At 53.6% G+C, this 23,619-nt stretch overlaps 2 protein-coding genes across 2 annotated transcripts; one reads left to right on the top strand and one right to left on the bottom strand.

The window, feature by feature from the left end:
- Positions 1-1,322: 1,322 nt before the first annotated feature.
- Positions 1,323-9,587, top strand: P2RX6 (purinergic receptor P2X 6). The gene is made up of 12 exons (XM_021687904.1): positions 1,323-1,462; positions 2,165-2,315; positions 3,623-3,694; positions 6,610-6,685; positions 6,887-6,980; positions 7,067-7,147; positions 7,233-7,374; positions 7,464-7,573; positions 8,910-9,003; positions 9,093-9,158; positions 9,339-9,416; positions 9,504-9,587. The coding sequence occupies exons 1-12, from the start codon at positions 1,329-1,331 to the stop codon at positions 9,585-9,587; spliced, it is 1,182 nt and encodes a 393-aa protein (XP_021543579.1). The 5' UTR covers positions 1,323-1,328.
- Positions 9,588-12,575: 2,988 nt separating this feature from the next.
- Positions 12,576-16,068, bottom strand: SLC7A4 (solute carrier family 7 member 4). The gene is made up of 5 exons (XM_021687905.1): positions 16,055-16,068; positions 14,369-15,390; positions 13,249-13,889; positions 12,874-12,982; positions 12,576-12,766 (listed from the first exon to the last, which is right to left on the bottom strand). Exons 2-5 carry the CDS (start codon positions 15,348-15,350, stop codon positions 12,576-12,578), a joined length of 1,923 nt encoding a protein of 640 aa, XP_021543580.1. The 5' UTR covers positions 15,351-15,390; positions 16,055-16,068.
- Positions 16,069-23,619: the final 7,551 nt, after the last annotated feature.

Genomic DNA, 23,619 nt, shown 5'->3' with positions numbered 1-23,619 from the left:
CTGCAAGTGTCAGCTCAGAGGTCACTTTTTTTTTTTTAAAGATTTTATTTATTTATTTGTCAGAGAGACAGAACACAAGCAGGGGGAGAGGCAGGCAGAGGGAGAAGCAGGCTCCCCACCGAGCAAGGAGCCCGATGTGGGACTCGATCCCAGGACCCTGGGATCATGACCTGAGCCGAAGGCAGCCGCTTAACCGACTGAGCCACCCAGGCGTCCCGAGGTCACTTCTTCTTGAAGCTTTCCTTGACCCCTCCTCTGGGCTCCTGCAGCCCCCAAGCTGCCCTCTCACAGTACCTATTGATGAGGGAACAGAAGGCAAGCTGAGGACCAAGACGAAGCTGGCGCCGTACAACCCCCCACCCCCCTTTGGGATATATGTGACATTCCTCAGGCACTCCTGGCTGCCCTAAAGGAAAAACAAATGGTTAACTGATAGAGATCACAGTCTTGCAAGACAGGAGTCTCCCTCAGTTTACAAATGTCCTAGTGATTTACAAGGAAGAGGCTTTCAATAGCCTAACTTCCAAGAGACCCATAACTCAGTTTCCTGAAGCCCTAACATCACCCTCCCCTCCATAAACTGAAGGGAGACTGAGATGCAAGGAAATGTAAATAAAATTGAATTTCTTTTGAACCTAAAGCCCACTGACAAGGACTTGTGATAGGAGGAATGTAACATTCCTCCAGGAAACTCCCAACTGTCTTCATGTTAGTGCCTCATTAGAGGGAAAAACAGCAGTGGCTTGATAATAACCAGGCCTCCAGTATCCTGAGAGTCTTTAGCAAATGACAGTCCTTCTGGGCACCCCCTTTGTCCTCACCTCCCCAACTCCTGAGTATGTAATCAGCCCCTCCTCAAGACCACAGGGCAGCCCCTCTCTCTGCCCACGGGGCCTGTCCCTGTGCTTTAATAAACCACCATTTTGCACCAAAGACTCCTCAAGAATTCTTTCTTGGTCGTCGGCTCCAGACTCCACCCCACTGAACCTCACCTATACTCCCAAACTGCATCACCTATGACACTTGTCATCTCCTCCTCCCTCCCTCCCCCAAGGAAGTGAGGCCAGAGGGTAGGGTTGCAGAGGCTTCTCCTCTCTGCGGGGCCCTGGGCCCCCTCAGAAGGAGAGGGTGGGAGGTCCTGGGCAGCCAGGGGTTGGGACTGAACCCAGGGCTGGGGGGTGGCGGCTGGATCCTGTCCCCAGTGGAAGTGTCCCTTTAATAGCTTGCTGGCCTGGGCCAGCTAGGGCTCCTGCTTTACTTCCCATTCAGCGGTGTTTGCAGCTGCTGTGCTGACTCATGCACCCCAGCAGCCCACAGGAGCTGGAAGCATGGGCTCCGCAGGGGCCTTGGCAGGCTGGGGGCTTCTGGATTACAAAACGGAGAAGTATGTGATAACCAGGAATTGGCGGGTGGGCGCCCTGCAGAGGCTGCTGCAGCTTGGGGTCATGGCCTACGTGGTAGGGTAAGAGAAAGACTCCTGGGCCACACTTGGCTGGGGGGATAATGACTGGGCCTGCTGGGCTGAGGGTTGACGGTTTGACTCCTCAGGGGCTGAGCTGGTGGTAGCAGAGGGGAGCAGGTTGGGATAGGGAGGAAGTAGGCAGAGGGAGGATCTTTGTCTGTCTAGAAGCCAGTGGATACAAGAGCAAGCTGTGGGCCTGGGTCCTCCTGTGTGCCCACCTCCTTCCTTTCCTGGGCCTTGTTTCCAGGCCCATACTGATCTCTGGGCACAGAGCAAGATGCATCCCTATCTGTACCAGGAGGCCCCTGGTGGGGCAGGAGGTATAGTCCCTGATGCTTGGGAGAGCTGGGAGGCCACCAGTTTTAGCTGGGTCAGGGGACTCTTTAAGGAGGACTTGGGCCTAGCCAGGGCAGGGGGAGGGTGTTGGCTGGTGAAAGAGGTGGTGGTAGGCATCTCCAAGCCCATGAGTGCCTGATAGGGGACACCCATGAAAGGCACTGGCTGTCTGATCATGGTTGGAGCTTCTGGCCTGTGCAGGGTGTTTGGGGTGGGAAATGAGGCTGGAGGGGAGGCAGGGGCCCTGCATGCTGGGCTAGGAGCCTGGAGGGTGTGTGAGGAGAGAGGCCGAGAGGGTGGGGCCCGCTCTGCCACTGCTCACCATGGACCAGAGACAGGCCACACTGCCCATCGCTTCTTCCTAAGGTGGGCTCTCCTCGCCAAAAAAGGATACCAGGAGCGAGATCCGGACCCCCAGATTTCCGTCATCACCAAACTCAAAGGGGTTTCGGTGACCCAGATCAAGGAGCTGGGTCACCAGCTGTGGGACGCGGCAGACTTTGTGAAGCCACCACAGGTAGGTGCCTTGGTCCTGCTGCCAGGCAGTGACACCCCTGACACCACCCTTGCGGCGAGTGTGTGCATGAAGGGCACATGAGGCCCGAGCAGGGTATTGGCACCGCATAGGGTCGGGCTTGGGAAGGGCCTTACAGAGGAGCGGTGCCTGGACGGAGCTTTCCGGGATGTGTAAGAGGTTTCCGGGTGGACAGAAGCCAGGTCAGAGGAACTGTCTTTATAAAGGCTGCCCCTGGAAGAGTGGAATGTTTAGGAACTCAAGGCTGGAGCTTGAGGATGGGGCGGGAGAAGTGGAGGGGACCAGGGTCTGAGCTTCCTGAATGCTCCCCTCCCTGACCTGGGGCATGGCTCTCAGGTGCTCCTCCTCTGCCCCTCCCACGCAGCATTTCCAGCTCCTTCTTCCCCCACCCAGATCGTCCACAGCTTCGGTTTCTACCTTTATCCTGCCAATGCCAAAACTGTAGCCCCAGTGACTGCCTGCCCCAAGTGCCACCTGCCTCCTGGGTGCACATCCACCACGTCCAAAGAGGAATCATCTCCCTCTCCTGGCGTGGCCTCTTTTCATCCAGTGAGGGCCAAAGCTGGACCTGTGCCTCCCTTCTGTGCATATTCCGTTTCCTAGCAGTGTTCACTGCTGCCTGGGTCATACCTGGATGAGGCCGTGAGCTTCTAGTGGGTCCCCTGTGCACGCCGCCCAGCAGCCAGCCTGAGCTTTCCTATGTGATATCAATCAGAGCCTTGGAAACCTTGTTTCCACTCTGGGAAGACTCCTTTTCCATGGTGGTGGCCACCAAGTCCAGATCTTGACCACTGTCACACCCGCTGCCTTCTCTCCTTCCTGGGTGTGCATTGCCCCAAACTTGCAGAGCTCACACACGCGGCACTTGGGTGTCAGCCACCTGGCCTGTCCTTAGCCACCCTTTGCCCAGGTGGAACTCATCACCTGCTCCACTCGGCCCTGACCATGCGTGCAATTGAGGGGTCCACCTCCCCTTTACCTTGGGCAGGTCCCCAGTCCAACTCAGCTCTGGATCTTCAGGGCCTAGAAGCAGGAGGTGCTTGGACAATTCTGGTTGAGAGAATGAGTATGAACATGAAAAATACACTTGTCTCAAAGAGGCAGCTGTGGGCTTCTCGAAATGGCCAGAAACCCAGCCAGCTTCTTATCTCTACTTCAGCTGGCTTCGCTGGAGGTACTTTCCTGACTTGATCAGGCCAGGACCCTTTTCCCCACCAGCCAAGCTGCCAGTTCTGGCTTCTCCCTTTGGGGGAGGGAAGCAGGGACCAACCCTGACACTTGCTTTCTAGGGAGAGAACGTGTTCTTCTTGGTGACCAATTTTCTCGTGACACCAGAACAAGTTCAGGACAGATGCCCAGAGGTAAGCCTGCCCAGGAGCTTCCCAGCAGGTCCCTAGTTCCTCTGCCAGCCCTGGGTCACCAGCCATGTCCCCCGTTCTCCTTCCCACGTAACTGAGGGTTCACTATGTGCTCCTGTATGTCAGGCACTGAGCTAAAACCTTTTCGTGAATCATTCCACTTAATCTTCACAAATACCCTGCTGGAAGGAATTACTGCGATCCCATTTAAGATGAGAAGATAGGGTCTCAGCAAGGTAGACTCTCGTGCTCAAGGCTGTCCAGCCTCTGGACCTCTGAGCTGTCTTCTGGAGCCTTCCACCGTAGCCCTCTGTGAGATGTCCTGGCCCTTCCCGCCCTGGTCCCACCTCTGGGCACCCTTCAGGTTGTCAATGTAACACCCAGAATTGGGTACAAGGCTCAGGTGAGCTCTAATAGCAAGAGGCTAGATCACCTTCTCTTTTCTTCTTTTTTTGTAAGATTTATTTATTTATTTTTAGCGAGAAAGAGCGTGGGCAAGCGTGAGCAGGGGTGTGTGTGGGGGTAACTGGTGCAGAGGGAGAGAAAGAATCCTGAAGCAGACTCCCTGCTGAGCGAGGAGCCCCATGTGGGGCTCGATTCAAGGACCCTGAGATCATGACCTGAGCCAAAATCAAGAGCCAACCTCTTAACAAACTGAGCCACCCAGGCGCCCTAATCACCTCCTCTTTTCTATGTGCAGTCTCTATTAATGTGTCCCAAGTCAGCTTCCATTTTTGTGGCCAAACACAGCACACTCCTGCTGATGCTGAGCTCAGGGTCACTTATGATCTCTGGATATTTTTCACTACAACTGTGGTCACACCAGAGTCTCTCACCCCCTATTCTTGTCTATTTCTCATCCAGAATCACAGGTTTTCCGCCTGAAATCTCACCTTTTCCCCTTGCCTGAGGATGTCCCACAGATCCAGTGTCTGTCACAGAGCACACTTACTCTTCTCTCCAGCTGTGGGTTTTTTTCCAAAAATTTTTTTACTGTGATAAAATACATGTGGCATAAAATTTACCTTCTTACCCATTTCTACGTGTATGGTTTCCAGCTGTGGATTTTGTTTGAGCAATTGGCACCCAACACATAGCCCTGGAAGCCTACCTCCATGGTGACCTCTTTTTAAAATCCAGCCTGACATTTAACTGCTTACGGGGCTGGAGAGTAACTGTGTGGTCACCTGTCCCCTATGTCCTGGTTGTTGGTGCCACCACAGATGCTGGGGGTGTCACATGTCCCAGGCTGGCCCCGTCCGCAAAGGAGGTAAAGCATGTGTACAAAGGATGTGCAAATGCACATGATGTCTTTCTTTTACTAAATGTTCAGAAGACATCTAATTAATGTTGAGTGTGTAGGCTGTCCTGAAATTTCGCTGAAGCCATCATTCTGCGTTTTCTGGAATCCATGTGATTCCTCTTTGCCTCATGTCCCGGCTTTGAGCTCTTCCCATGAAACTTCCGGGGCTGGGAAGGAATTCATCAGATCTGACGACATGACTTCCTGAGACTAGCCAGCGTTCCTGCCATCTCCTCTCGGGGGTCCTGGTCATCCGGTCCCTCCCAACACATGCACTGTTCTTCTTGGAGAGTCCAGCCTCCAGCAAACACCTGCTGAGCCTCGGGACGGGTTGTGTGTGTGTGTGGGTGGGTGGGTGGGGGGCAGGCCCGATGCTGGGGATGCAAAACTCCGCCGCTTGTATCTCAAGCAGTTCTTGCATAGGCAGCCCAGCCAAGGAGGCAGTTCCTGGGATGCGGGCAGAGCCCATAGCTGGAGACGCAGGGAGGCATGTCTGCCGGCCCAGGGCCTCAGGAAGGCTTTCCCACAGGACTGGAGACTCAAGTGGGATCTTGAGAATGTCCAAGCAGAGGGAGCTGTGTGAGCAAAGGCCCCAAGCTCTGTGAGATGAGGCACCTCCGGGGTCACCTGCTTCAGAGTGGGGTTGGAGCCTAGATTTGGATTGAGGTGGCGAGGGGGTAACCCGAGATCTCAGGGGCCCTGTGAATTCTGCTAAGGAGCTGAACTTGATCACAGGAGTGCGGCGGAGGCCGAGATGGTCTCTGCTGAATGAATGGAGGCAGATGATGCAGAGACCAGGCCCTGTGGTGGTCATCATGGGGTCCGATTGGAGGAGATGGCAGCCCAGCCGGGGCGGGGGGGGAGAGGAGGGGCGGACTCAGGACACAGGTGGCCCTACTCTGTCCTCTGCCCACTTATCACAGTCCCCACCCCTCACGGTCCCACTGTCTCATTTGGCCTAGAGTCCCCGAACCCTTCTTGCCACCGTGGCACTGGGCTCGTGAGCCAGGTGACCTGAACCATGGCGTTCATTGTCAGCCTAGGGCGGAATGTATCTGTGAGAGTGTGCTTTCCTCTCCAGGCTCTAGGGCCCCCAGAAAGCTTGCCACCTCCCCCTTCTGACGGACCCCTAGAATAGTGTGAGCGTGCAGGCGCTAATGTCCCTGTTTTACGGAAGAACAAACAGTGTGTGTGGTCCTACCCACTTCCCTACCCAGACCCCTCCAACCAGGGCCCTGCCCTTTGTTCCCCACACCCAGTCCCTCCACCCTGGCATGAACTTGCCCTTCGCAGAGTCCCTTCACCTTCCCTGTTCTGTCATCTGAGTTGGACCAGAGGATCTGGGCCTCCGGCGGGGAGAGAACTATCAGGAAGGAAGGAAGCTTGCTCTGCCTTGGAATACAGCACTTGAATCCCTAGCTGGCCAGGGGGCTGCTCGCTACCCTCCTCTGACCACCTCCTTTTATTTGTACCCTCCAGCTTTCCCATGTGCCCCCCAAACTCAGGCATCTCTATGGGGCTAAGGCAGTGGGGGCCGCACCTGCAGGCTTCAAGGCTGGGTCATAGAGGGGAGCCATACCCCGGGCCCTTGGCAACTCTGCTTTCCCCACCTCAGCACCCCTCCATCCCGCTGGCTAATTGCTGGGCCGATGAGGACTGTCCCGAAGGGGAGACAGGGACGCACAGCCACGGTAACTGTGGGCCCCGTCTTCCAGTGCCTCCCCTGGGTGGGGGCTCCAGGGGCTGGGCTGGGACCCTGGGTGGCTCTTGAGGGCAGGCCTGGTGGTGCCTCTGCGTCTCTCCTTTCTGTCAACGGCCCCCTGGCCCTACCCCCGCCCCTCCCCTGGCCCTGTGGAAATTTGAGGGCCTGGAGTTTGTCTTGTTTTTTCAAGGCATAAAAACGGGCCAATGTGTGGAATTCAACGGGACCCACAGGACCTGTGAGATCCAGGGCTGGTGCCCTGTGGAGAGCAGCGCTGTGCCCGAGTAAGTGTGTCTCCCCCGCCCCACCCCCGCCCAGGACAGGGCCCCAGAACCGCAGAGCCTGCCCTTCACTTCCCCTCTGCCCGCAGGAAGCCCCTACTGTTCCAGGCAGAGAACTTCACCCTGTTCATCAAGAACACTGTCACCTTCAGCAAGTTCAACTTCTCCAAGTAAGCGTGGGTGGGTCCTGCTGGCCCCAGACCCTCCTGGTCTCCTACCTGGCCTGACCCCCCCGTCCCATCCCCCACCCCCCAGGTCCAATGCCTTGGACACCTGGGACGCCACTTACTTCAAGCGCTGTCGCTATGACTCACGCTACAGCCCCTTCTGCCCTGTGTTCCGCATTGGGGACCTCGTGGCTGCGGCTGGAGGGGTCTTTGAGGACCTGGCACTGCTGGTGGGTCCATGGGGGGCAGGGTTCCAGGAGGGCTCAGGGAGAGGGTCCGGAGCCTATGTGCCAGTGAAGCAGCGATATGCCGTGTGCAGGGAGGTGCCGTGGGCGTCCGAGTCCACTGGGATTGTGACCTGGATGCTGGGGGTTCCGACTGCCGGCCCCACTACTCCTTCCAGCTTCAGGAGAGGAGCTACAACTTCAGGTGCGGCCCCCACTACCCTCTAGCTGCTCCTTGGCCAGGTCCCCCCTCCACCTGTCCTCCTGTGGCAGCCAGGACCCACCACACGGTGGCCCACCCCTCTGGGCACTCCACTGTGTGTGCAAGGAGGGCCCCAGGCCCAGGAGGGGTGTTCTCAGCCTCTCTCCTGATCCGGTCCCCCCTCTGTCCCCTGGGACTCCTCACCCCCAGCCCCTCCCCCACTACCCCCCCCACCCGCCCCGCGCCCAGCCTCTCCCTCCTCGGCACAGGGGCGTTTCTTTTTTACTTTTGCCTTAGGTCTTATCTAAAAATTCTCAAAAACCTATAGAAAAGTTCAAAGAGTGGTACTGTGCACACCTGTACCCATACACCCTTTATTTGGGTTCTCTAGGGTTTTTTGGTTTTGTTTTGTTTGGGGTTTTATTTTTTACCATTTTGCCACATTTGCTTTCTCTCTCCCTCTCTAGAGTAAGCTGGATTTATTTATTTATTTATTTACTTATTTATTTATTTAGATTAATTAAAATATGTATTGAGCAGCTAGGGAGATACAAAAGTGATTAAAACATTGTCAAAGAGGTGAGGCAAATGCACACATCATAGAAAGCCAGTGTAAGGGGTCACTGAATCACAGCAGTCAAAAGAAAAGTGCTTTAGGAGATCAAGAATGAGATTGCTTCCAGCCGGATATATGTAGATAGATTTCAAAGGGAACTATTTGAAAGTGAGTGGCAGAAGAATGAGGACCTCCCCCACGTGACTGCTGTCCCCTTGTCACACTCAAGAAATTTAACATTGGCAGAGGATATTTAAATTTCCCCAACTGTGCCAGTAATAGTCTTGTATCTTTTTATCTTCCAATCCGGGATGCACTCAGGGATCTTGCATTGCATTTACTGTCGCATCTCTGAGTCTGCTAAACAGGCTCCCCCCCCGCCCCCCCACCAGTATCCTCCTGTCACTTCCTGGTCATTGTCACAAATATGCACACAACAGCCACCAGGCCTGGAGGTGATGCCCCTTGACGTCCCCTTCACCCTTTAGACTCATACAGCCCAGGGCTTGTCTCCCTACCTGCCCTCACCCCCACGACCAGTGCCTGTGCAGGGACCCTTCTGTCCCCTCTGTCCCCTCAGCAGGCAAGGAGCTTCCAAGAGGCAGGTAGGTCCCAGTTTGCCTTTCCCCTGTGTTCCCAGCAATGATACAGGGTTGAGACAGCTGGGACTGGGGGTTTATAGAGTCAGTGGATGTTACCCATCCAGGCAGGAGGCCTGGAAGGGCAGGGCCAGCCCAGGAGTGACAGCAGCGCAAGCCACCACACTTTCTTTCCTGCTCTCAGGACAGCCACTCACTGGTGGAAGGCCTCAGGTGTGGAGGCCCGGAGTCTGCTCAAGCTCTATGGGATCCGCTTTGACATCCTCGTCACTGGGCAGGTAGGAGGTGCTAGGTGAAGGCAATGGGGGGTGGGGGTGGGAGGGGGAGATAGTCACAGCCCCAGAGGCTCAGTCCAGGTCGGTCTCAGGCAGGGAAGTTCGGGCTCATCCCCACGATCATCACTCTGGGCACCGGAGCAGCTTGGCTGGGTGTGGTGAGTCTGGCCAATGTGGGCTCCCTCTGGCTACAGCGACTGTGTACCCAGGCCGGCCCAAGTGCACACCGAGCACCCCGACCCCCACCGTGCATGATGTTGAGTCTGGGGGTAAGGGCTGGGGAGGTGGCCGAAGGGCAGCCTGAAGGCCAAGACACAGGTCTGCCCCGCCTCTCCCAGATCACTTTCTTCTGTGACCTGCTACTGTTGTATGTGGATGAAGAAGCCCATTTCTACTGGAGTACCAAGTATGAGGAGGTGAGCTGCGGGCCTGTCCGGGCCCTGGGCTCGGCTACACTTTGGAGGATACTGACTAGAGCCCTGATCTGATGTTCTCATCTGCAGGCAAAGGCCCCGAAGGTGACCACCAACTCTGAGCAGACAGAGCCAGCTTCTACACCCCCGCACGTGGCTGCCCAGGTGTCTTAGAGGGGGCCCAGTCTGGGAATCAGACACCAACACCAGAGTGGCCCATGCCCAGGCTCCAGGCCCCACTCACTGGCCTGTTCCTGAGGCTGTTTCCTGCTGGTTGCCGGGTGGGGACCCTGTCTTGGGGACCTGCTGGATAAAGCCCCAGCCGGACCAGGGTGGGAGGTTGGGGGAGAATTCCACCCTTCCACTCCCAGACAGTCTGACCCACTCCTGACTCCAGCTTCAGCAGGGGGGGCCAGAGAAGCCAGTTTTGTATAGAGACCCACAGCAGAACAGGAGCCGCGGAGAAGGGGAGACCCTGGGGCACCCACGTGGCAGGGTAGTGGGCCAGTGGGGCTCTTCTTGTGTCTAGGTCTAGAGAACTCTCTCCTAGTCTCCGTCAGCAGTGTTCCCAGCGGTGGCCTGCTCACCAGCTGTCAGCACCGGCCCTCCCACTGGCTGTGGCAGACTCCAGCCCTCCTCCATCTGCCAGCACCCCTATTGTAGGTAGAGCCCCTCCCTCTCAGCTGCGCTGCTCTGGGGGCCGTGCAACCAGAGTCTGAAGCAAGGTAGAAAGAAGCCTGACAAGAGGGATCAGGCTGCTCTGGCGTTGGGTTGCCTGGGGCAGGTTCCTACCTCCCCCAACTCTGAATGAAGAGTGGGTAGGCAGATAATCCAACCCCTAGGGACCCCCGGGCAAGGACACAGGCACCCTTTGGTCTCACACCGGCCCAGTTAATGAGCATCAGCCCCTCCCTGGTGGTGGCCCTCAGGCTATGGGGTTTGGGATAGGGAGGAGAGGGGGGAGGGCCTGAGATGGTGGTCACTGGGTCCTTTGGGATCTTCTATAAGGCTCCTCATTAACCAACCCCCTCCCCAGCCCAACCCCTAGAACCTGCTCACTGGAGCCATGGGGGTAGGGAGGCTGTACATCTGGAATTCACTGCTACCCAAGGTCATAGCCAAGAACCTGTCAGGGCATCTGCTTGTGCCAGACTGAGGCAACTGCATGCAGGAGACCTTGAATATAACCCCAGGTAGAGCCCAGTGGCTGGAAGGAATGTCCCTCACAAAGGACACAAAGGTGCCCCGCAGGCTGGCTTGGCATCTTTCTGGAGTCTGATTCCTGACTGCTGGAGAATTTCCCCTGCCCCAGAGTCCCCAGTCAGGAGGGGAGGAACAGGGGCTGCAAGAGCCAAACTCCCTGTGGTCCCAGGGCAGAGGCAGGAATTTGGGAGTACCCACCCAAGGGAGGCAAGGGGCTTCTCTCTCATGGGTCCCTGGTGACCAGGAGTGAGCTGGCAGCTTGGCGGCGGAGCCACAAAGACCAGTTGGGGAGGGCCAGGGCTGGGGGCTCAGGCTGGGCTAGCATCTGGAATCATCTGGCACCTGGAGCCTCAGCAAAGCCTTGGGGGTCTCTGCTGCTTCTCAATCCCCAGAGCCGTGTTCATGGGGAGGCAGGTTCAGGAGAGCCAAGGTGAGAGAACATGGCTCTGAGGCCTGGTTATTGGAGTGGGGGCACATGTACCTGGTTGTGCTCAGGGCTCAGAGAAAGCGGTCATAGCTGCAGAAAGTCAAGGAGTAAAGCCTGCTCAAACCAGCAGCTTCCTGTGTAGTCCTTATAGGCAAGAACGGGGAGTTGGAAGCATCTATGATGGACGTAGCGTGGCTTTAGGGAGACCAGTGGGGAATGGGGAAGTGTGGGCCTGGGGACCCCCCAAGGACTGGGGCCTCACAGCCACCAGCTGGGCTCGGCGGTACTTGGAGCAGGCCCAGGCCTTGTGCATCCGTACGCAGGAGTGTATACCATACATGTGTGTAATATCCTGAGCCTTTATCGCAAAGCCCTTGAGGGGAGGGGGAGAGTACCAGCTGTGACAGCCAGACAGCTGTGGCCAGGGCCTGAGGCTGGAAGCAGCTGTTGCCTCAGTCTGCATGTGGGTGTGCATCGTCAAGGTAGCCATGCAGGCCATGCGGGCACATGCCCCAGAGGAGCCCTGGGCAGGCTTCGGGGACATGCTATGCTTTCTGGGAGCCTTGGGAACCCAGGAGGAACCTGCAACTCCACTGCCCTTTCTTTTTTCTTTTTTTTTTTTTAAGATTTTATTTATTTATTTGACAGAGAGAGACAGCGAGAGAGGGAACACAAGCAGGGGGAGTGGGAGAGGGAGAAGCAGGCTTCCCACCGAGCAGGGAGCCCGATGCGGGGCTCGATCCCAGGACCCTGGGATCATGACCTGAGCGAAAGGCAGACGCTTAACGACTGAGCCACCCAGGCGCCCCTCCACTGCCCTTTCTAGGCGACCTTTTTGGGGCCCAGGTTCTGCTCTCTGGATCTGCCCCCTCCAAGGGACATGTGGGGAGCCTGTGGTGGGGGGAGCCTGACTCTGCCCTTTTCGTGGACCCCTCCTCTCCTGGTGTGTGTAGGGGTGTATATAGCTCCCCTCTGAGTGGGCAGAGGGCATCAGCCTGAGGGCAGGACTCCAGGACCCAGGCCGGGTGGTGTCTCCGATTCAGGGTTGTCCCAGAGCTGGTACCTCCCTCTTGCCAAACCTCGGCATCTTTGCTGTGGTTTGGGGACAATCCCCTGGTTCTTGGGGTGGGGGGCAGGAAAGCACTCAGCTCCACAAGGAATGAAATGGTGGACACAGCAGCAGGGCATGTGGCTGGCCAAGACGTTATTATTGTGGATATCTGGGGGCTGCGGGCCTCTCCCCCGCCCACCCTCACCCACCCCAGCCCACCCCACCTGCCCAAATAGCTGGAGTTGCTCATGAACAGGAAGGCGCTGGACAAAATATTCACCCACCACCAGCACTGGCCATGGCCCACTCCCCCAAACCCAAAACTAGGCACTTGGGCTAAGGCCCCCAGGTCTCGAGGACCCCTCAGCATGAGCAGTCCTGCAAACCTGAGCTGGCTCAGATAGAAGGGACTCCCAGCCCCTCTGGGCTCCTGAGGATGTGGGGGAGGGCAGAAGGCGCATGGACAGGCCTCCAGCTCGATTCATGGACTGGCGGGCTGCTCTGTGGGACTGGGCTCCCGGGCGGGCACCTGGCTGGTGGGCTGCACTGTTTGTACCGTCTCCTCCAGGCTGGTGCTGGGGAACACCACGTAGCGTGTGGTGGTCAGCTCTGGCACCTCCCGCTGGTTCTCTTTGCTGTGCCAGATGCCATAGCCAAAATACACGGCAAGGCCTGCAGGAGTTGCGAGAGACTGAGGGCCAGGTCCCAGCCCTGCTTGCCCTCCTTGCTTGCCTTCTTCCTGTGGCCCACCCAGGGCCCCAAGCCTGGCCCCCACTCACCGATCAGCAGCCAGATGGAGAAGCGCAGCCAAGTCAGGTAGCTTAGCTTCAGCATGAGGCAGATGTTGAGGAGGATGCTCAGGGCTGGAGTCAGGGGCACCATGGGGATCTGAGGGGGCAAGAACGGGGGCTGGGCTGGGCTGCAGGCAAGGTCTGCTGGCTCAGGGTCTGATTTCTCAAGAGTCCACAGAGCCTTTCTCCATCTCTGGAGATTTGGGAAACAAGAGCCCAGTTGCCATGCAGAAAGAGAGAGAGATGGGTGTATGGGCCTCCCCCCACCCTGTGAACCCTGGTTCATCCTGGCACAGCAGAGGAGGAAAGGGCAAAGAGAGCTAGCTGGGCTGAGAGCCAGGGGGCACTGGCTGGGGGAGGTACCTGGAAGGTGTCTTGCTGGCGTTGTTGCTGGTGGGCCCCCAGGACGAGGAGGCTGAGCAGAAATGCGACGGAGCTGAGCAGAAGCAGCAGGATGTAGCCCCAGTATGGGAGGTGCAGGGCCGAGTCCCCGAAGACCAGTACACAGGCCAGGGTGATGGCCGAGGCCACCAGGATGCTTAGTGCCCAAGCCACAGCAGCTCCAGGGCTGCCCCTACCTAGGAAGCCCAGGTAGGGCCTCAGAGCTGGCCGCAGCTGCCCGGGCTCAGGGCCTGAGGCCTGCTCGGTGCCCACCAGCTGTATGTGGTCTGAGAAAGAGTGGTACTCTTTGACCCTGGAGCCAGGGCTGGCTGGGCCTGGGGAACTGGATGCAGGGGCCTTCTGGAAGCGTAGCACAAGAATACTGGTGGCCACGAAAGTGTAGGCCAGCAGCGTGCCAATGGACAGGAACTGGACCAGTGCCTCGAGGTCCAGCAGCAGCGCCAGTAAACTCATGAGCCCCCCGAACACAATGATGCCCGCCAAGGGCACCTGCGTCTGGGGGTGCACTCGGGCAAACACCTGGAAGAAGAGCCCATCGACGGCCATGGCATAGACGATGCGTGGCAGGGAGAAGAGGCTGCTGAGCAGGACAGTGTTCATGGCTGTGGCAGAGGGTGGGGGACTGGTCAGCATGGTGGAGAGGCCCATCAGGGGCCATTGCTGGGAGCCAGGGCATGCACAACCACTTGGGAACACGGGCATGAGTTTGTCTGGGATCTCAGAGTGAGCCTGAGTATATGTGGGGTGTTGGATTGTTACCCCACCACTCCCACCCCCGCCACCAGGAATGGGACACCCTAGTTTAGGTGACAGGCCCATCAGAGAATCTGATGAGGGCTGAGTCCTTCTCCCAGGAAAGGACCTGGAAGTGCACGCTCAGAACTGACATTTCAGGTACCATTGGGAGGGGGCAGTGAGTAGGGCCCTTCCAACAAGCCTGGGTGGAGAGTCAAATGATTAGCACCTCCCTGGACCCATTATGCAACTGGTAACAGACCCAGATGGAGACGTGTTCCCCGGGAAGCTTAGGGCAGGGCCCCGCTGCCCTGTTCACTCCCACCACGCGTGAAAGGCCCCTTACCGCAGATGGAGCCGGCCGCCACGATGAAGCCAGCCCAGCTGTAGCCCCGCCGGTAGAAGGCGTCGGCGAGTGCGGAGTCAGGGTTCAGGCTGTGCCACGGCACCATGAGGGTGAGCACGGTGGAGACGAGGATGTAGGCACCAGCTGCCAGGCCGAGCGAGATGGAAATGGCTATCGGCACAGCCCGCTTCGGGTTCCTGGCCTCCTCGCTGGAGGCGGCAATGACGTCAAAGCCCACGAAGGCGTAGAAACAGGTGGCAGTGCCAGCCATGATGCCAGAGAGGCCAAAAGGCGCGAAGCCCCCCTCCTCGGCACTCCAGTTGTGCGGGCGGGCCAGGATAAAACCCAGGATGATGATGAAGAGGATGAGGACCAGGCTGACCACGGAGAATGTGTGGTTGAGCCAGGAGGAAACTCGGGCTCCGCAGGAGATGAAGGCGGAGGCCAGAAGTATGATCCCAGCAGCCAGGAAGTCTGGGTAGTGGGCCAGCAGCGGCACCTGCCAGGTTCCAATGTGGGCCTGGGTGAAGTTGTGGATGCGGTGGTTGAACATGGAGTCCAGGTAGCCACTCCAGGCACGGGCCACAGCTGCACCACCAATGAGGTACTCGAGCAGCACGTTCCAGCCGATGAGGAAGGCCCACAGCTCACCCATGGACACATAGGTGAACAGGTAGGCAGAGCCCGTGCGGGGCAACCGGGCCCCAAACTCTGCATAGCACAGGGCTGACAGCAGGGAGGCCACGGCGGCCACCGCGAAGGACAAGAGCACCGCAGGGCCGGCCATCTCCTTTGCCACAGTGCCTGTGAGCACATAGAGGCCGGAGCCCACCATGCCACCCACGCCCAGCAGGGTCAGGTCCAGCGTGGACAGGCAGCGCCGCAGTGACGTCTCCATGGTAGACTCCTCCAGTGGCTTCAGCCGGTTCAGCCTCTGGCAGAAGCGTGCCAGGCTGGCAGGGCTGGGCAGCCCCCTGACCATGATGGGCAACTGAGAGGAGCACCACGCCAGCTGCCAGCACCTACCGGGGCCAGAGGGGAATGACAGGTTGCCCAACCAGGTATTGACCAGGCTTCAGTCTGCTCTGTTTATCCCCCTGGGGACCCAAGTGCCTGCATAGCTAGCTTTGCCTGAGGGCTGGGATCAGTCAGGAGTGGGCAGGAGGTCACAGGGAAGAATGGGAATCCTGTCTGCCTCTGGGCAGGTGAGGGAGCCTTGTGCAGCTGGACCTGGGCGCTTCTGGGGAAGGGGGGGTGGTAGCTGAGGGTGAAAAGGGTGCAGCTCCAGGAAGCGCGGTTGGGAAATGCTCCTTGGTCTGGCATCCAAGAGCAAGGTGGAAACCCCAGGCTTCCCGGGAGCTGGGCCAGGCCTCCAGGACCCGGAACAGGAGGGGCTCTGCTGCCCTGGGCGTGAACCAGGTGGCCACCTGGCCTCAGACAGTGGCACTCACCACCACACACACACGCACACACGCACACACCGCCCCAGGGCCTTGGGTATCTGCGTACCCGGTGGCCAGGAGGCGGGGCGCTCTTGGCCCGGCACCCCGAAGCCAAAGCTCCGTGCCCTGCCCCCGCCCCGACAGGCCACCGCCGCCACCGTCACCGCCACCCCCCGGCCGGGGATCCGAGGCTTTGCCTCCTCTCCGGCTGAAGCATGTCCCTGCAGGAGTCGCTGAGACTCACCTGCTGTCACTGCGGCCGCCGCTGCGCACGCTGTGGCTGCGCTGCCTGGCTGACATCGCCCGCGCGCAGAGCCCGCCCCCAGCCCTTCTGCGCCGGAGCCAGCGCGAGGCCCCACCCACCTCGCTGTCACACAAGCACCCAGATCGCCCACCGTACCCATACCTCACGCGACGGAGACCTGAACGTTTCCCAGATCTAGGGAAGTGCTGTTACTGTGTCTGGTTCACAGATGAGGAAGCCCAGGCCACCAGGTAAGTGACTAATCCAGATCACTGAGGTGGCCTTGGGAGGCAGGCAAGTTTAAGGACGGGGTCTGGAGGGATCTGGAACCCACCCGCTTGCCACTGCTGCAGTAACCCTCCTTGATTCTTCACCTCCGCACAGCTGGTCACCATCCAAGTTCCCCTCCCCCAACATTGGGGCGTTTGGGGGGCTGCAGGGAGTCAGGCAAACCTCTGGTAAGATGAGGGTGGGGGTCTGGCTGAGAGGCCCCAGGCAATCCCTGACCTGTCCTGTACAGGTGGCGGTAAGCCACTCTCATACATTGGTGAGGGAGCGCGGTGCTTTTGGGAGTGTTCTGTGAGTTGGAAAAATTCATACTGGCTGCTCTGAGCCTTGTCCTAAAAGGCGGCAATCCAAAGCCTTCCAGCTCAGGGCACCCCTGGGGCCCTTCAGATGCCAGTGACAGCCCCTCCTGGCCTAGGAGCTCCTGTCAGGCTTAGAGAACCCTGGGGGACCCCAACAGCAGCTTCCCACTTGTGGGTATCCATGAGAGGTCATATGCTGAGCACCTACTCCATGCCACTCCCCACACCACAGACAGTCCCCATGTCCCATCATATAGCCATTGCAAATTCCCCTCAGGCTTACTTATTCCTGGGGCTGAGGGGTCTTTGTCCTTCTGCTCTTTCTACTTTTTGAAAGTGAAAAAGTTGGTGTGACATGGTGTTAACTTGTCAGCAAAATGATGACAATCCATGCAAGCAAAGCAAAACCAAAACAGATTTTAGGGGTACCTGCAGCCACTCTGGATCAATGAGCTAGCGACAGGATGGTGGACTCCCAGACAAGATGGTCCCACTTGGAACACTCTGCCTTGGCCAGCCCCCTTGATCCCTTCTGATATTCGGCTGATGTTATCTTGAAGAGCTTCAGATGGGCTCCCACTTCCTACAGGGATGACATCTCCCTTACCTTGCTCCCCCTTTGCCTGAACATAACCGAGCAGATGTTTCTTGTCCTGAGATGCCTCCACAAAAATCTAGAAAAATGCATTTCAACCCAAGAGACTGGGGCAGGTTTGTAACAGAAGCTCCCCCAAGGCCTTGAGGGAGGCCTGAGAGCTGGTATGCAGTGTTTCAGAGAACTGACTTTTAATCCATCCAGAGAAGGCTCTCGCCACATATATGAGTACATATTTGAGGGCAGACATGGTTGACACAGTGAATTGTAATTTTCGGGGATATGACTGGGCCAAGTTCTGGGACCCCATTGAACAAGGCAGTTACAAAGAGCAACCTGATGAAGATGCAGTGAAGCTAAAGCACCAAAAAGAAAAAAGAAGGAAGAGGAGGAGGAGGGGGAGCACAGGAGGGAATACCTCCTAACTTATTCTACAAAGCCAAAGGCATCACAAGAAAGAAGAACTACAGACTACTACCTGTTATGTATATAGATGCAGACTTTCTCAACAAAATACTAGCAGATTGAATCCAGCAACATATAAAAAGGGCCAGTGGAATTTATCCCAGGAATGCAAGTTAACATAGGAAAATCAAGCAATGTAACATGCCATACTAATAGAATAAAGAACCAAAGCACATGATCATCTTAACATATACAGAAAAAAAGCACTCAACACATGAGGAATAAAAGGGAACATCCACAGCCTGCTATGAAAAACCTTTGGCGGGGCGCCTGGGTGGCTCAGTTGTTAAGTGTCTGCCTTCGGTTGGGGTCATGATCCCAGGGTCCTGGGATTGAGCCCCTCATAGGGCTCCCTGCTCTGTGGGAAGCCTGCTTCTCTCTCTCCCACTCCCCCTGCTCATGTTCCTTCTCTCGCTGTGTCTGTCAAATAAATAAATCTTAAAAAAAAACAAACAACCTTTGGCTTATATACTCAATGGTGAAAAACTGAAAGCTTTCCTTTATGATAAAAAAACAACATAAGTATATTGGGGTGCCTAGGTGGCTCAGTCGTTAAGCGTCTGCCTTTGGCTCAGGTCATGATCCCAGAATCCTGGGATCAAGCCCTGCATCGGGCTCCCTGCTCGGTGGGAAGCCTGCTTCTCCCTCTCCCACTCCCCCTGCTTGTGTTCCCTCTCTCTCTGTCAAATAAATAAGTAAAATCTTAAAAAAAAAAAAAAAAGAACAACATAAGGATGTCTACTCTCACCACTTGTACTCAACATTTTACTGGAGGTAGTAGCCATAGCAATTCGGCAAGGACATGCAATTAAAGGAATCCAAATTGGAAAAGAAGTAAAACTATCTCTAGTCACAGATGACATGATCTCATGTATAGAAAATCCTAAGGAATCTACCCAATGAAATAACTAATAAACAAGTCCAGGAAAAGTGCAGGATACAAGAGCAATATACATAAATCAGAGGATCTAATGTATAACATGGTAACTATATTTGACAGCACTGTATTACATAATTGAAATTTTCTAAGAGAGTGGACCTTAAATGTTCTCACACAAAAAAAGTAAATATGTGATGTGATGGATGTGTTAATGAACTAGATGGGAAGAATCCTTTCACAGTGTTTAAGTAAATCAAATCATTGTGATGTCTGCCTTAAATATCTTACATTTTTGTTAATTATATCTCAATGCAGCTGGAAAAAAATTCCAAAGTCAATTGTATTCCTATATACTAGCAATGAATCTCCAGAATGAAATTAAGAAAATAACTCTGCTTACATAGTCTCAAAAAGAATAAATATATTTAGGGGTGCCTGGGTGGCTCAGTCGTTAAGTGTCTGCCTTCAGCTCAGGTCATGGTCCCAGGGTCCTGGGATCGAGCCCCACGTCGGGCTCCCTGCTCGGCGGGAAGCCTGCTTCTCCCTTTCCCACTCCCCCTGCTTGTGTTCCCTCTCTCGCTGTGTCTCTCTCTGTCAAATAAATAAAATCTTAAAAAAATATATATATTTATAAAGACATTTAGAATAATATGTCAATTATATCTCAAAAAAGCTGGGAAAAAGGATGCTTAGAATAAATTTAACAAAAGAAATGCAAGACTTGGACACTGAGAACTACTAAATGTCATTGAAAGAAAGTAAAGAAGACCTAAATAAGTGGAAAGACATCCCATGTTCATAGACTGGAAGACAATATATATATATTTTTTTCTTTTTTTTTTTTAAAGATTTTATTTATTTGACAGAGAGAGACACAGCGAGAGAGGGAACACAAGCAGGGGGAGTGGGAGAGGGAGAAGCAGGCTTCCTGCTGAGCAGGGAGCCTGACGCGGGGCTCGATCCCAGGACCCTGGGATCATGACCTGAGCCGAAGGCAGTTGCTTAATGACTGAGCCACCCAGGTGCTCCAATATATATATATTTTTTAAGATTTTATTTATTCATTTGAGAGAGAGAGCACAAGCAGGGGGAGAGGCAGAGGGAGAGGGAGAGGGAGAAGCAAACCCCCTGCTGAGCTGGGAGCCCGACATGGGGCTCAATTCCAGGACCTGGAGACCATGACCCAAGCCAAAGGCAGATGCCCAACCATCTGAGCCACCCAGGTGCCCCTGGAAGACAGTATTGTTAAGGTGACAGTACTCCCCAAATCTGTCTGCAGATGCAATGTAATGCCTATCAAAAGCCCAACTGCCTGTTTTGCAGAAATTATCAAGCTGATCCTAAAATTTATATGGAAATGCAAGGGACCCAGAATAGCCAAAACAATTCTGAAAAAGAACAAAGTTGGAGGGGCGCTTGGCTGGTTCAGTTTGTGGGGCATGTGACTCTTAATCTCAGGGTTGTGAATTGAAGCCCCATGTTGGGTGGAGAGATCACTTAAAAAAATAAAACAATCTGGGGCACCTGGGTGGCTCATGCGGTTAAGTGTCTGCCTTCTGCTCAGGTCATGATCTCAGGGTCCTGGGATCGAGCCCCGAATTTGACTCCCTGCTCAGTGGGGAACCTGTTTCTCCCTTTCCCCCTGCCTGCCCCTCCCCCTGCTTGTACTCTCTTTCTGTCAAATAAATAAAATCTAAAAAATAATAAAATAATCTTTATAAAAGAGAACAAAGTTGGAGTTCTCACACTTCTTGATTTCTAAACTGACTACAAAGCTACAGTATTCAATAGTGTATTACAGAAAACAGGGTAGACCTATGAATCAATGGAATACGATTGAGAATCCAGAAACACGACTAATTAATTTTTTAAAATTTCTGTCCAATTTAAATCTATGGCAAATTGATTTTTAAAAAATAGACTTTATTTTTTAGAGCAGTTTTAGGTTTATAACAAAATTGAGCAGATGGTGGAGTTCCCATTCACCCCATATCATCACACATGCACAACCCACCCCCCCAATAATCCATACCCCCTACAGAGTGGTACATGTGTTATAATCGGTGAGCCTACATTGACACACCATTATCACTCAGGGTCCATAGTCTACATTAGGGTTCACCCTTGATGTCCTACATTCTATGGGTTTTGACAAATGTAAATGTGTTTCCACCGTTATTGTATCATACACAATTGTTTCACTGTCCTAAAAATCCTCTGTGCTTTGCCTATTCCCCCTTTGCTCCACCCTAACCCCGGCAACCACTGATTGTTTCTGTCTCCACGGTTTTGCCTTTCCCAGAATGTCATGTAGTTGGAATCATACGGTATGCAGCCTTTTTAGATTATTATTTTTTTTATTTAGTACTATGCATTTAAGATTCCTCCATATCTTGGGCGCCTGGGTGGCTCAGATGGTTAAGCGTCTGCCTTCGGCTCAGGTCATGATCCCAGGGTCCTGGGATCGAGTCCCACATCGGGCTCTCCACTCAGCGGGGAGCCTGCTTCTCCCTCTGACCCTCTCCCCTCTCATGCTGTTTCTCTCTCGCTCACTCTCTAAAAAATAAATAAAATCTTAAAAAAAAAAAAAAAAAAAAAAAAAAAAAAGATTCCTCCATATCTTTTCATGGCTTGATAACTCATTTCTTTTCAGTGCTGAGTAATATTACATTATCTATTTATAAATAATAATGTAATATTACATTACATTATTTATAAATAAACCATAGTTTATTTATCCGTGCATGTACTGAAGGACATCTTGGTTGCTTCCAAGTTTTGGCAATTATGAGTAAAGCTACTATAAACATCCATGACCAAGTTTTGGTGTGGACATAAGCTGTCAACTCATTTGGGTAAATATGGGCATATCTTGGAGATATTGCAGGTTGATTCCACTGAATAAAGCAAATAGTGCAATAAAGCAAGTCAAATGAAATTTTTGGTTTCCCAGTGCATATAAAAGTTATGTTTACACTATACTGTAGTCTATTAAGTGTGTAGCAGCATTATGAAAAACAATGTACATACCTTAATGAAAAAGTACTAGGGATGCCTGGGTGGCTCAGTTGGTTAAGTGTCTGCCTTTGGCTCAGGTCATGATCCCAGGGTTCTGGGATTGAGCCCCACATTGGGCTCCTTGTTTGGTGGGGAGGGGTCTGCTTCTCCCTCTGCCTGCTGCTCCCCCTGCTTGTGCTCTCTGTCAGTTAAATAAATAAAATCTTTTTAAAAAATGAAAAAATAAAAAGTACTTTATTGCTAAAAGATGCTAAATATCATATGAACTTTCAGTGAGTCAATCTTTTTGCTGGAGGAGAGGGTCTTGCCCTGATGTTGATGGCTGCTGACTGACCAGGGTTGGTGGTTGCTGAAGGTTGGGGTGGCTGTGGCAATTTCTTAAAATAAGACATGAAGTTTGCCACATCAATAGACTCTTCCTTCCACAAACAATTTATCTGTAATGTGCAATGCTGTTTGACAGCATTTTATCCCCACTAGAACTTCTTTCAAAATTGGAGTCAATCCTTTCAAACCCTGCCACTGTTTTATCAACTAAGTTAATGATATATTCTAAATCTTTTGTTGTTATTTCAACAGTTTCTTCATTTTTAATTTTTTTAATTTAATTTTTTTTAAAGATTTTATTTATTTATTTGACAGAGAGAGAGAGATAGCGAGAGCAGGAACACAGCACGGGGAGTGGGAGAGGGAGAAGCAGGCTTCCCGCCAAGCAGGAGCCCGATGCGGGGCTCGATCCCAGGACCCTGGGATCACGACCTGAGCCGAAGGCAGACGCTTAACGACTGAGCCACCCAGGCGCCCCAGTTTCTTTTTTTTTTTAAAGATTTTATTTATTTATTTGAGAGAGTGAGAGAGTTGGAGGGGGGAGCAGAGGGAGAGGGACAAGCAGATTCCAAACTGAGCTTGGAGCCCAACATGGTGTTCGATCCCATGACCTGGAGATCATGACCCCAGCCAAAATCAAGAGTCCGCCACCCAACCAACTGAGCCACCCAGGCGCCCTGTCATTTCAACAATTTTCACAACATCTTCACCAGAAGTAGATTCCATCTCAAGAAATCACTTTCTTTGCTTATCCATAAGTAGCAACTCCTCATCCATTCAAGTTCTATCATGAAATTGTAGCAATTTAGTCATGTCTTCAGGCTCCACTTCTAATTCTAGTTCTGTTGCTCTTTCTACCACATCTACAATTACTTCCTCCACTGAAGTCTCGGACCCCTCAATGTTGTGCATGAAGGTTGGAATGTACTTCTTCTAAACTACTATTTTGACCTCTTCCCATGAATCAGAAATGTTCTTAATGATATCTAGGATGGTGAGTCCTTTCCACAAGGTTTTCCATTTACTTCACATAGGTCCATCAAAGGACTCACTATATATGGCAGTTATAGCCTTATGAAATGTATTTCTTTTTTTTTTTTTTTAAGATTTTATTTATTTATTTGAGAGAAAGCATGAGCAGGGAGAGGGGGAGGGACAAGCAGGCTCCCCGCTCAGCGGGGAGCCCAATGCAGGGCTTGATCCCAGGACGCTGAGATCATGACCTGAGCCAAAGTCAGATGCTTAACCAACTGAGCCACCCAGTCTCCCTTATGAAATGTATTTCTTAAATAAGACTTGAAAGTTGAAATGACTCCTTGATCCATGGGTTGCAGAATGGATGTTGTGTTAGCAGGCATGAAACCAACATTAATCTCATTGTATATCTCCATCAGAGCTGTTGGGTTACCAGGTGCATTGTCAATGAGCAGTAATATTTTGAAAGGAATTCTTTTTTCTGAGCAGGAGGTCTCAACTGTAAGCTTAAAGTATTCAGTAAACCACGTTGTAAATAGCTGTGCTGTTACTGAGTGCAGAACCTGATGTGGGGCCCGATCTCACAACTTGTAAGACCACGACCCAAGCCGAAACCAAGAGTCAGATGCTTAACTGACTAAGCCACCCAAGCGCTCCACTTCTTTCTTTCTTTTCTTTCTTTCTTTCTTTCTTTCTTTCTTTCTTTCTTTCTTTCTTT

Source organism: Neomonachus schauinslandi, chromosome 14 (genome assembly GCF_002201575.2).
Source record: "Neomonachus schauinslandi chromosome 14, ASM220157v2, whole genome shotgun sequence".
Classification (NCBI taxonomy): Eukaryota; Metazoa; Chordata; class Mammalia; order Carnivora; family Phocidae; genus Neomonachus; species Neomonachus schauinslandi.
Note: the sequence above shows the minus strand (reverse complement) of the source record. Positions and strands in the feature narration are given on the sequence as shown.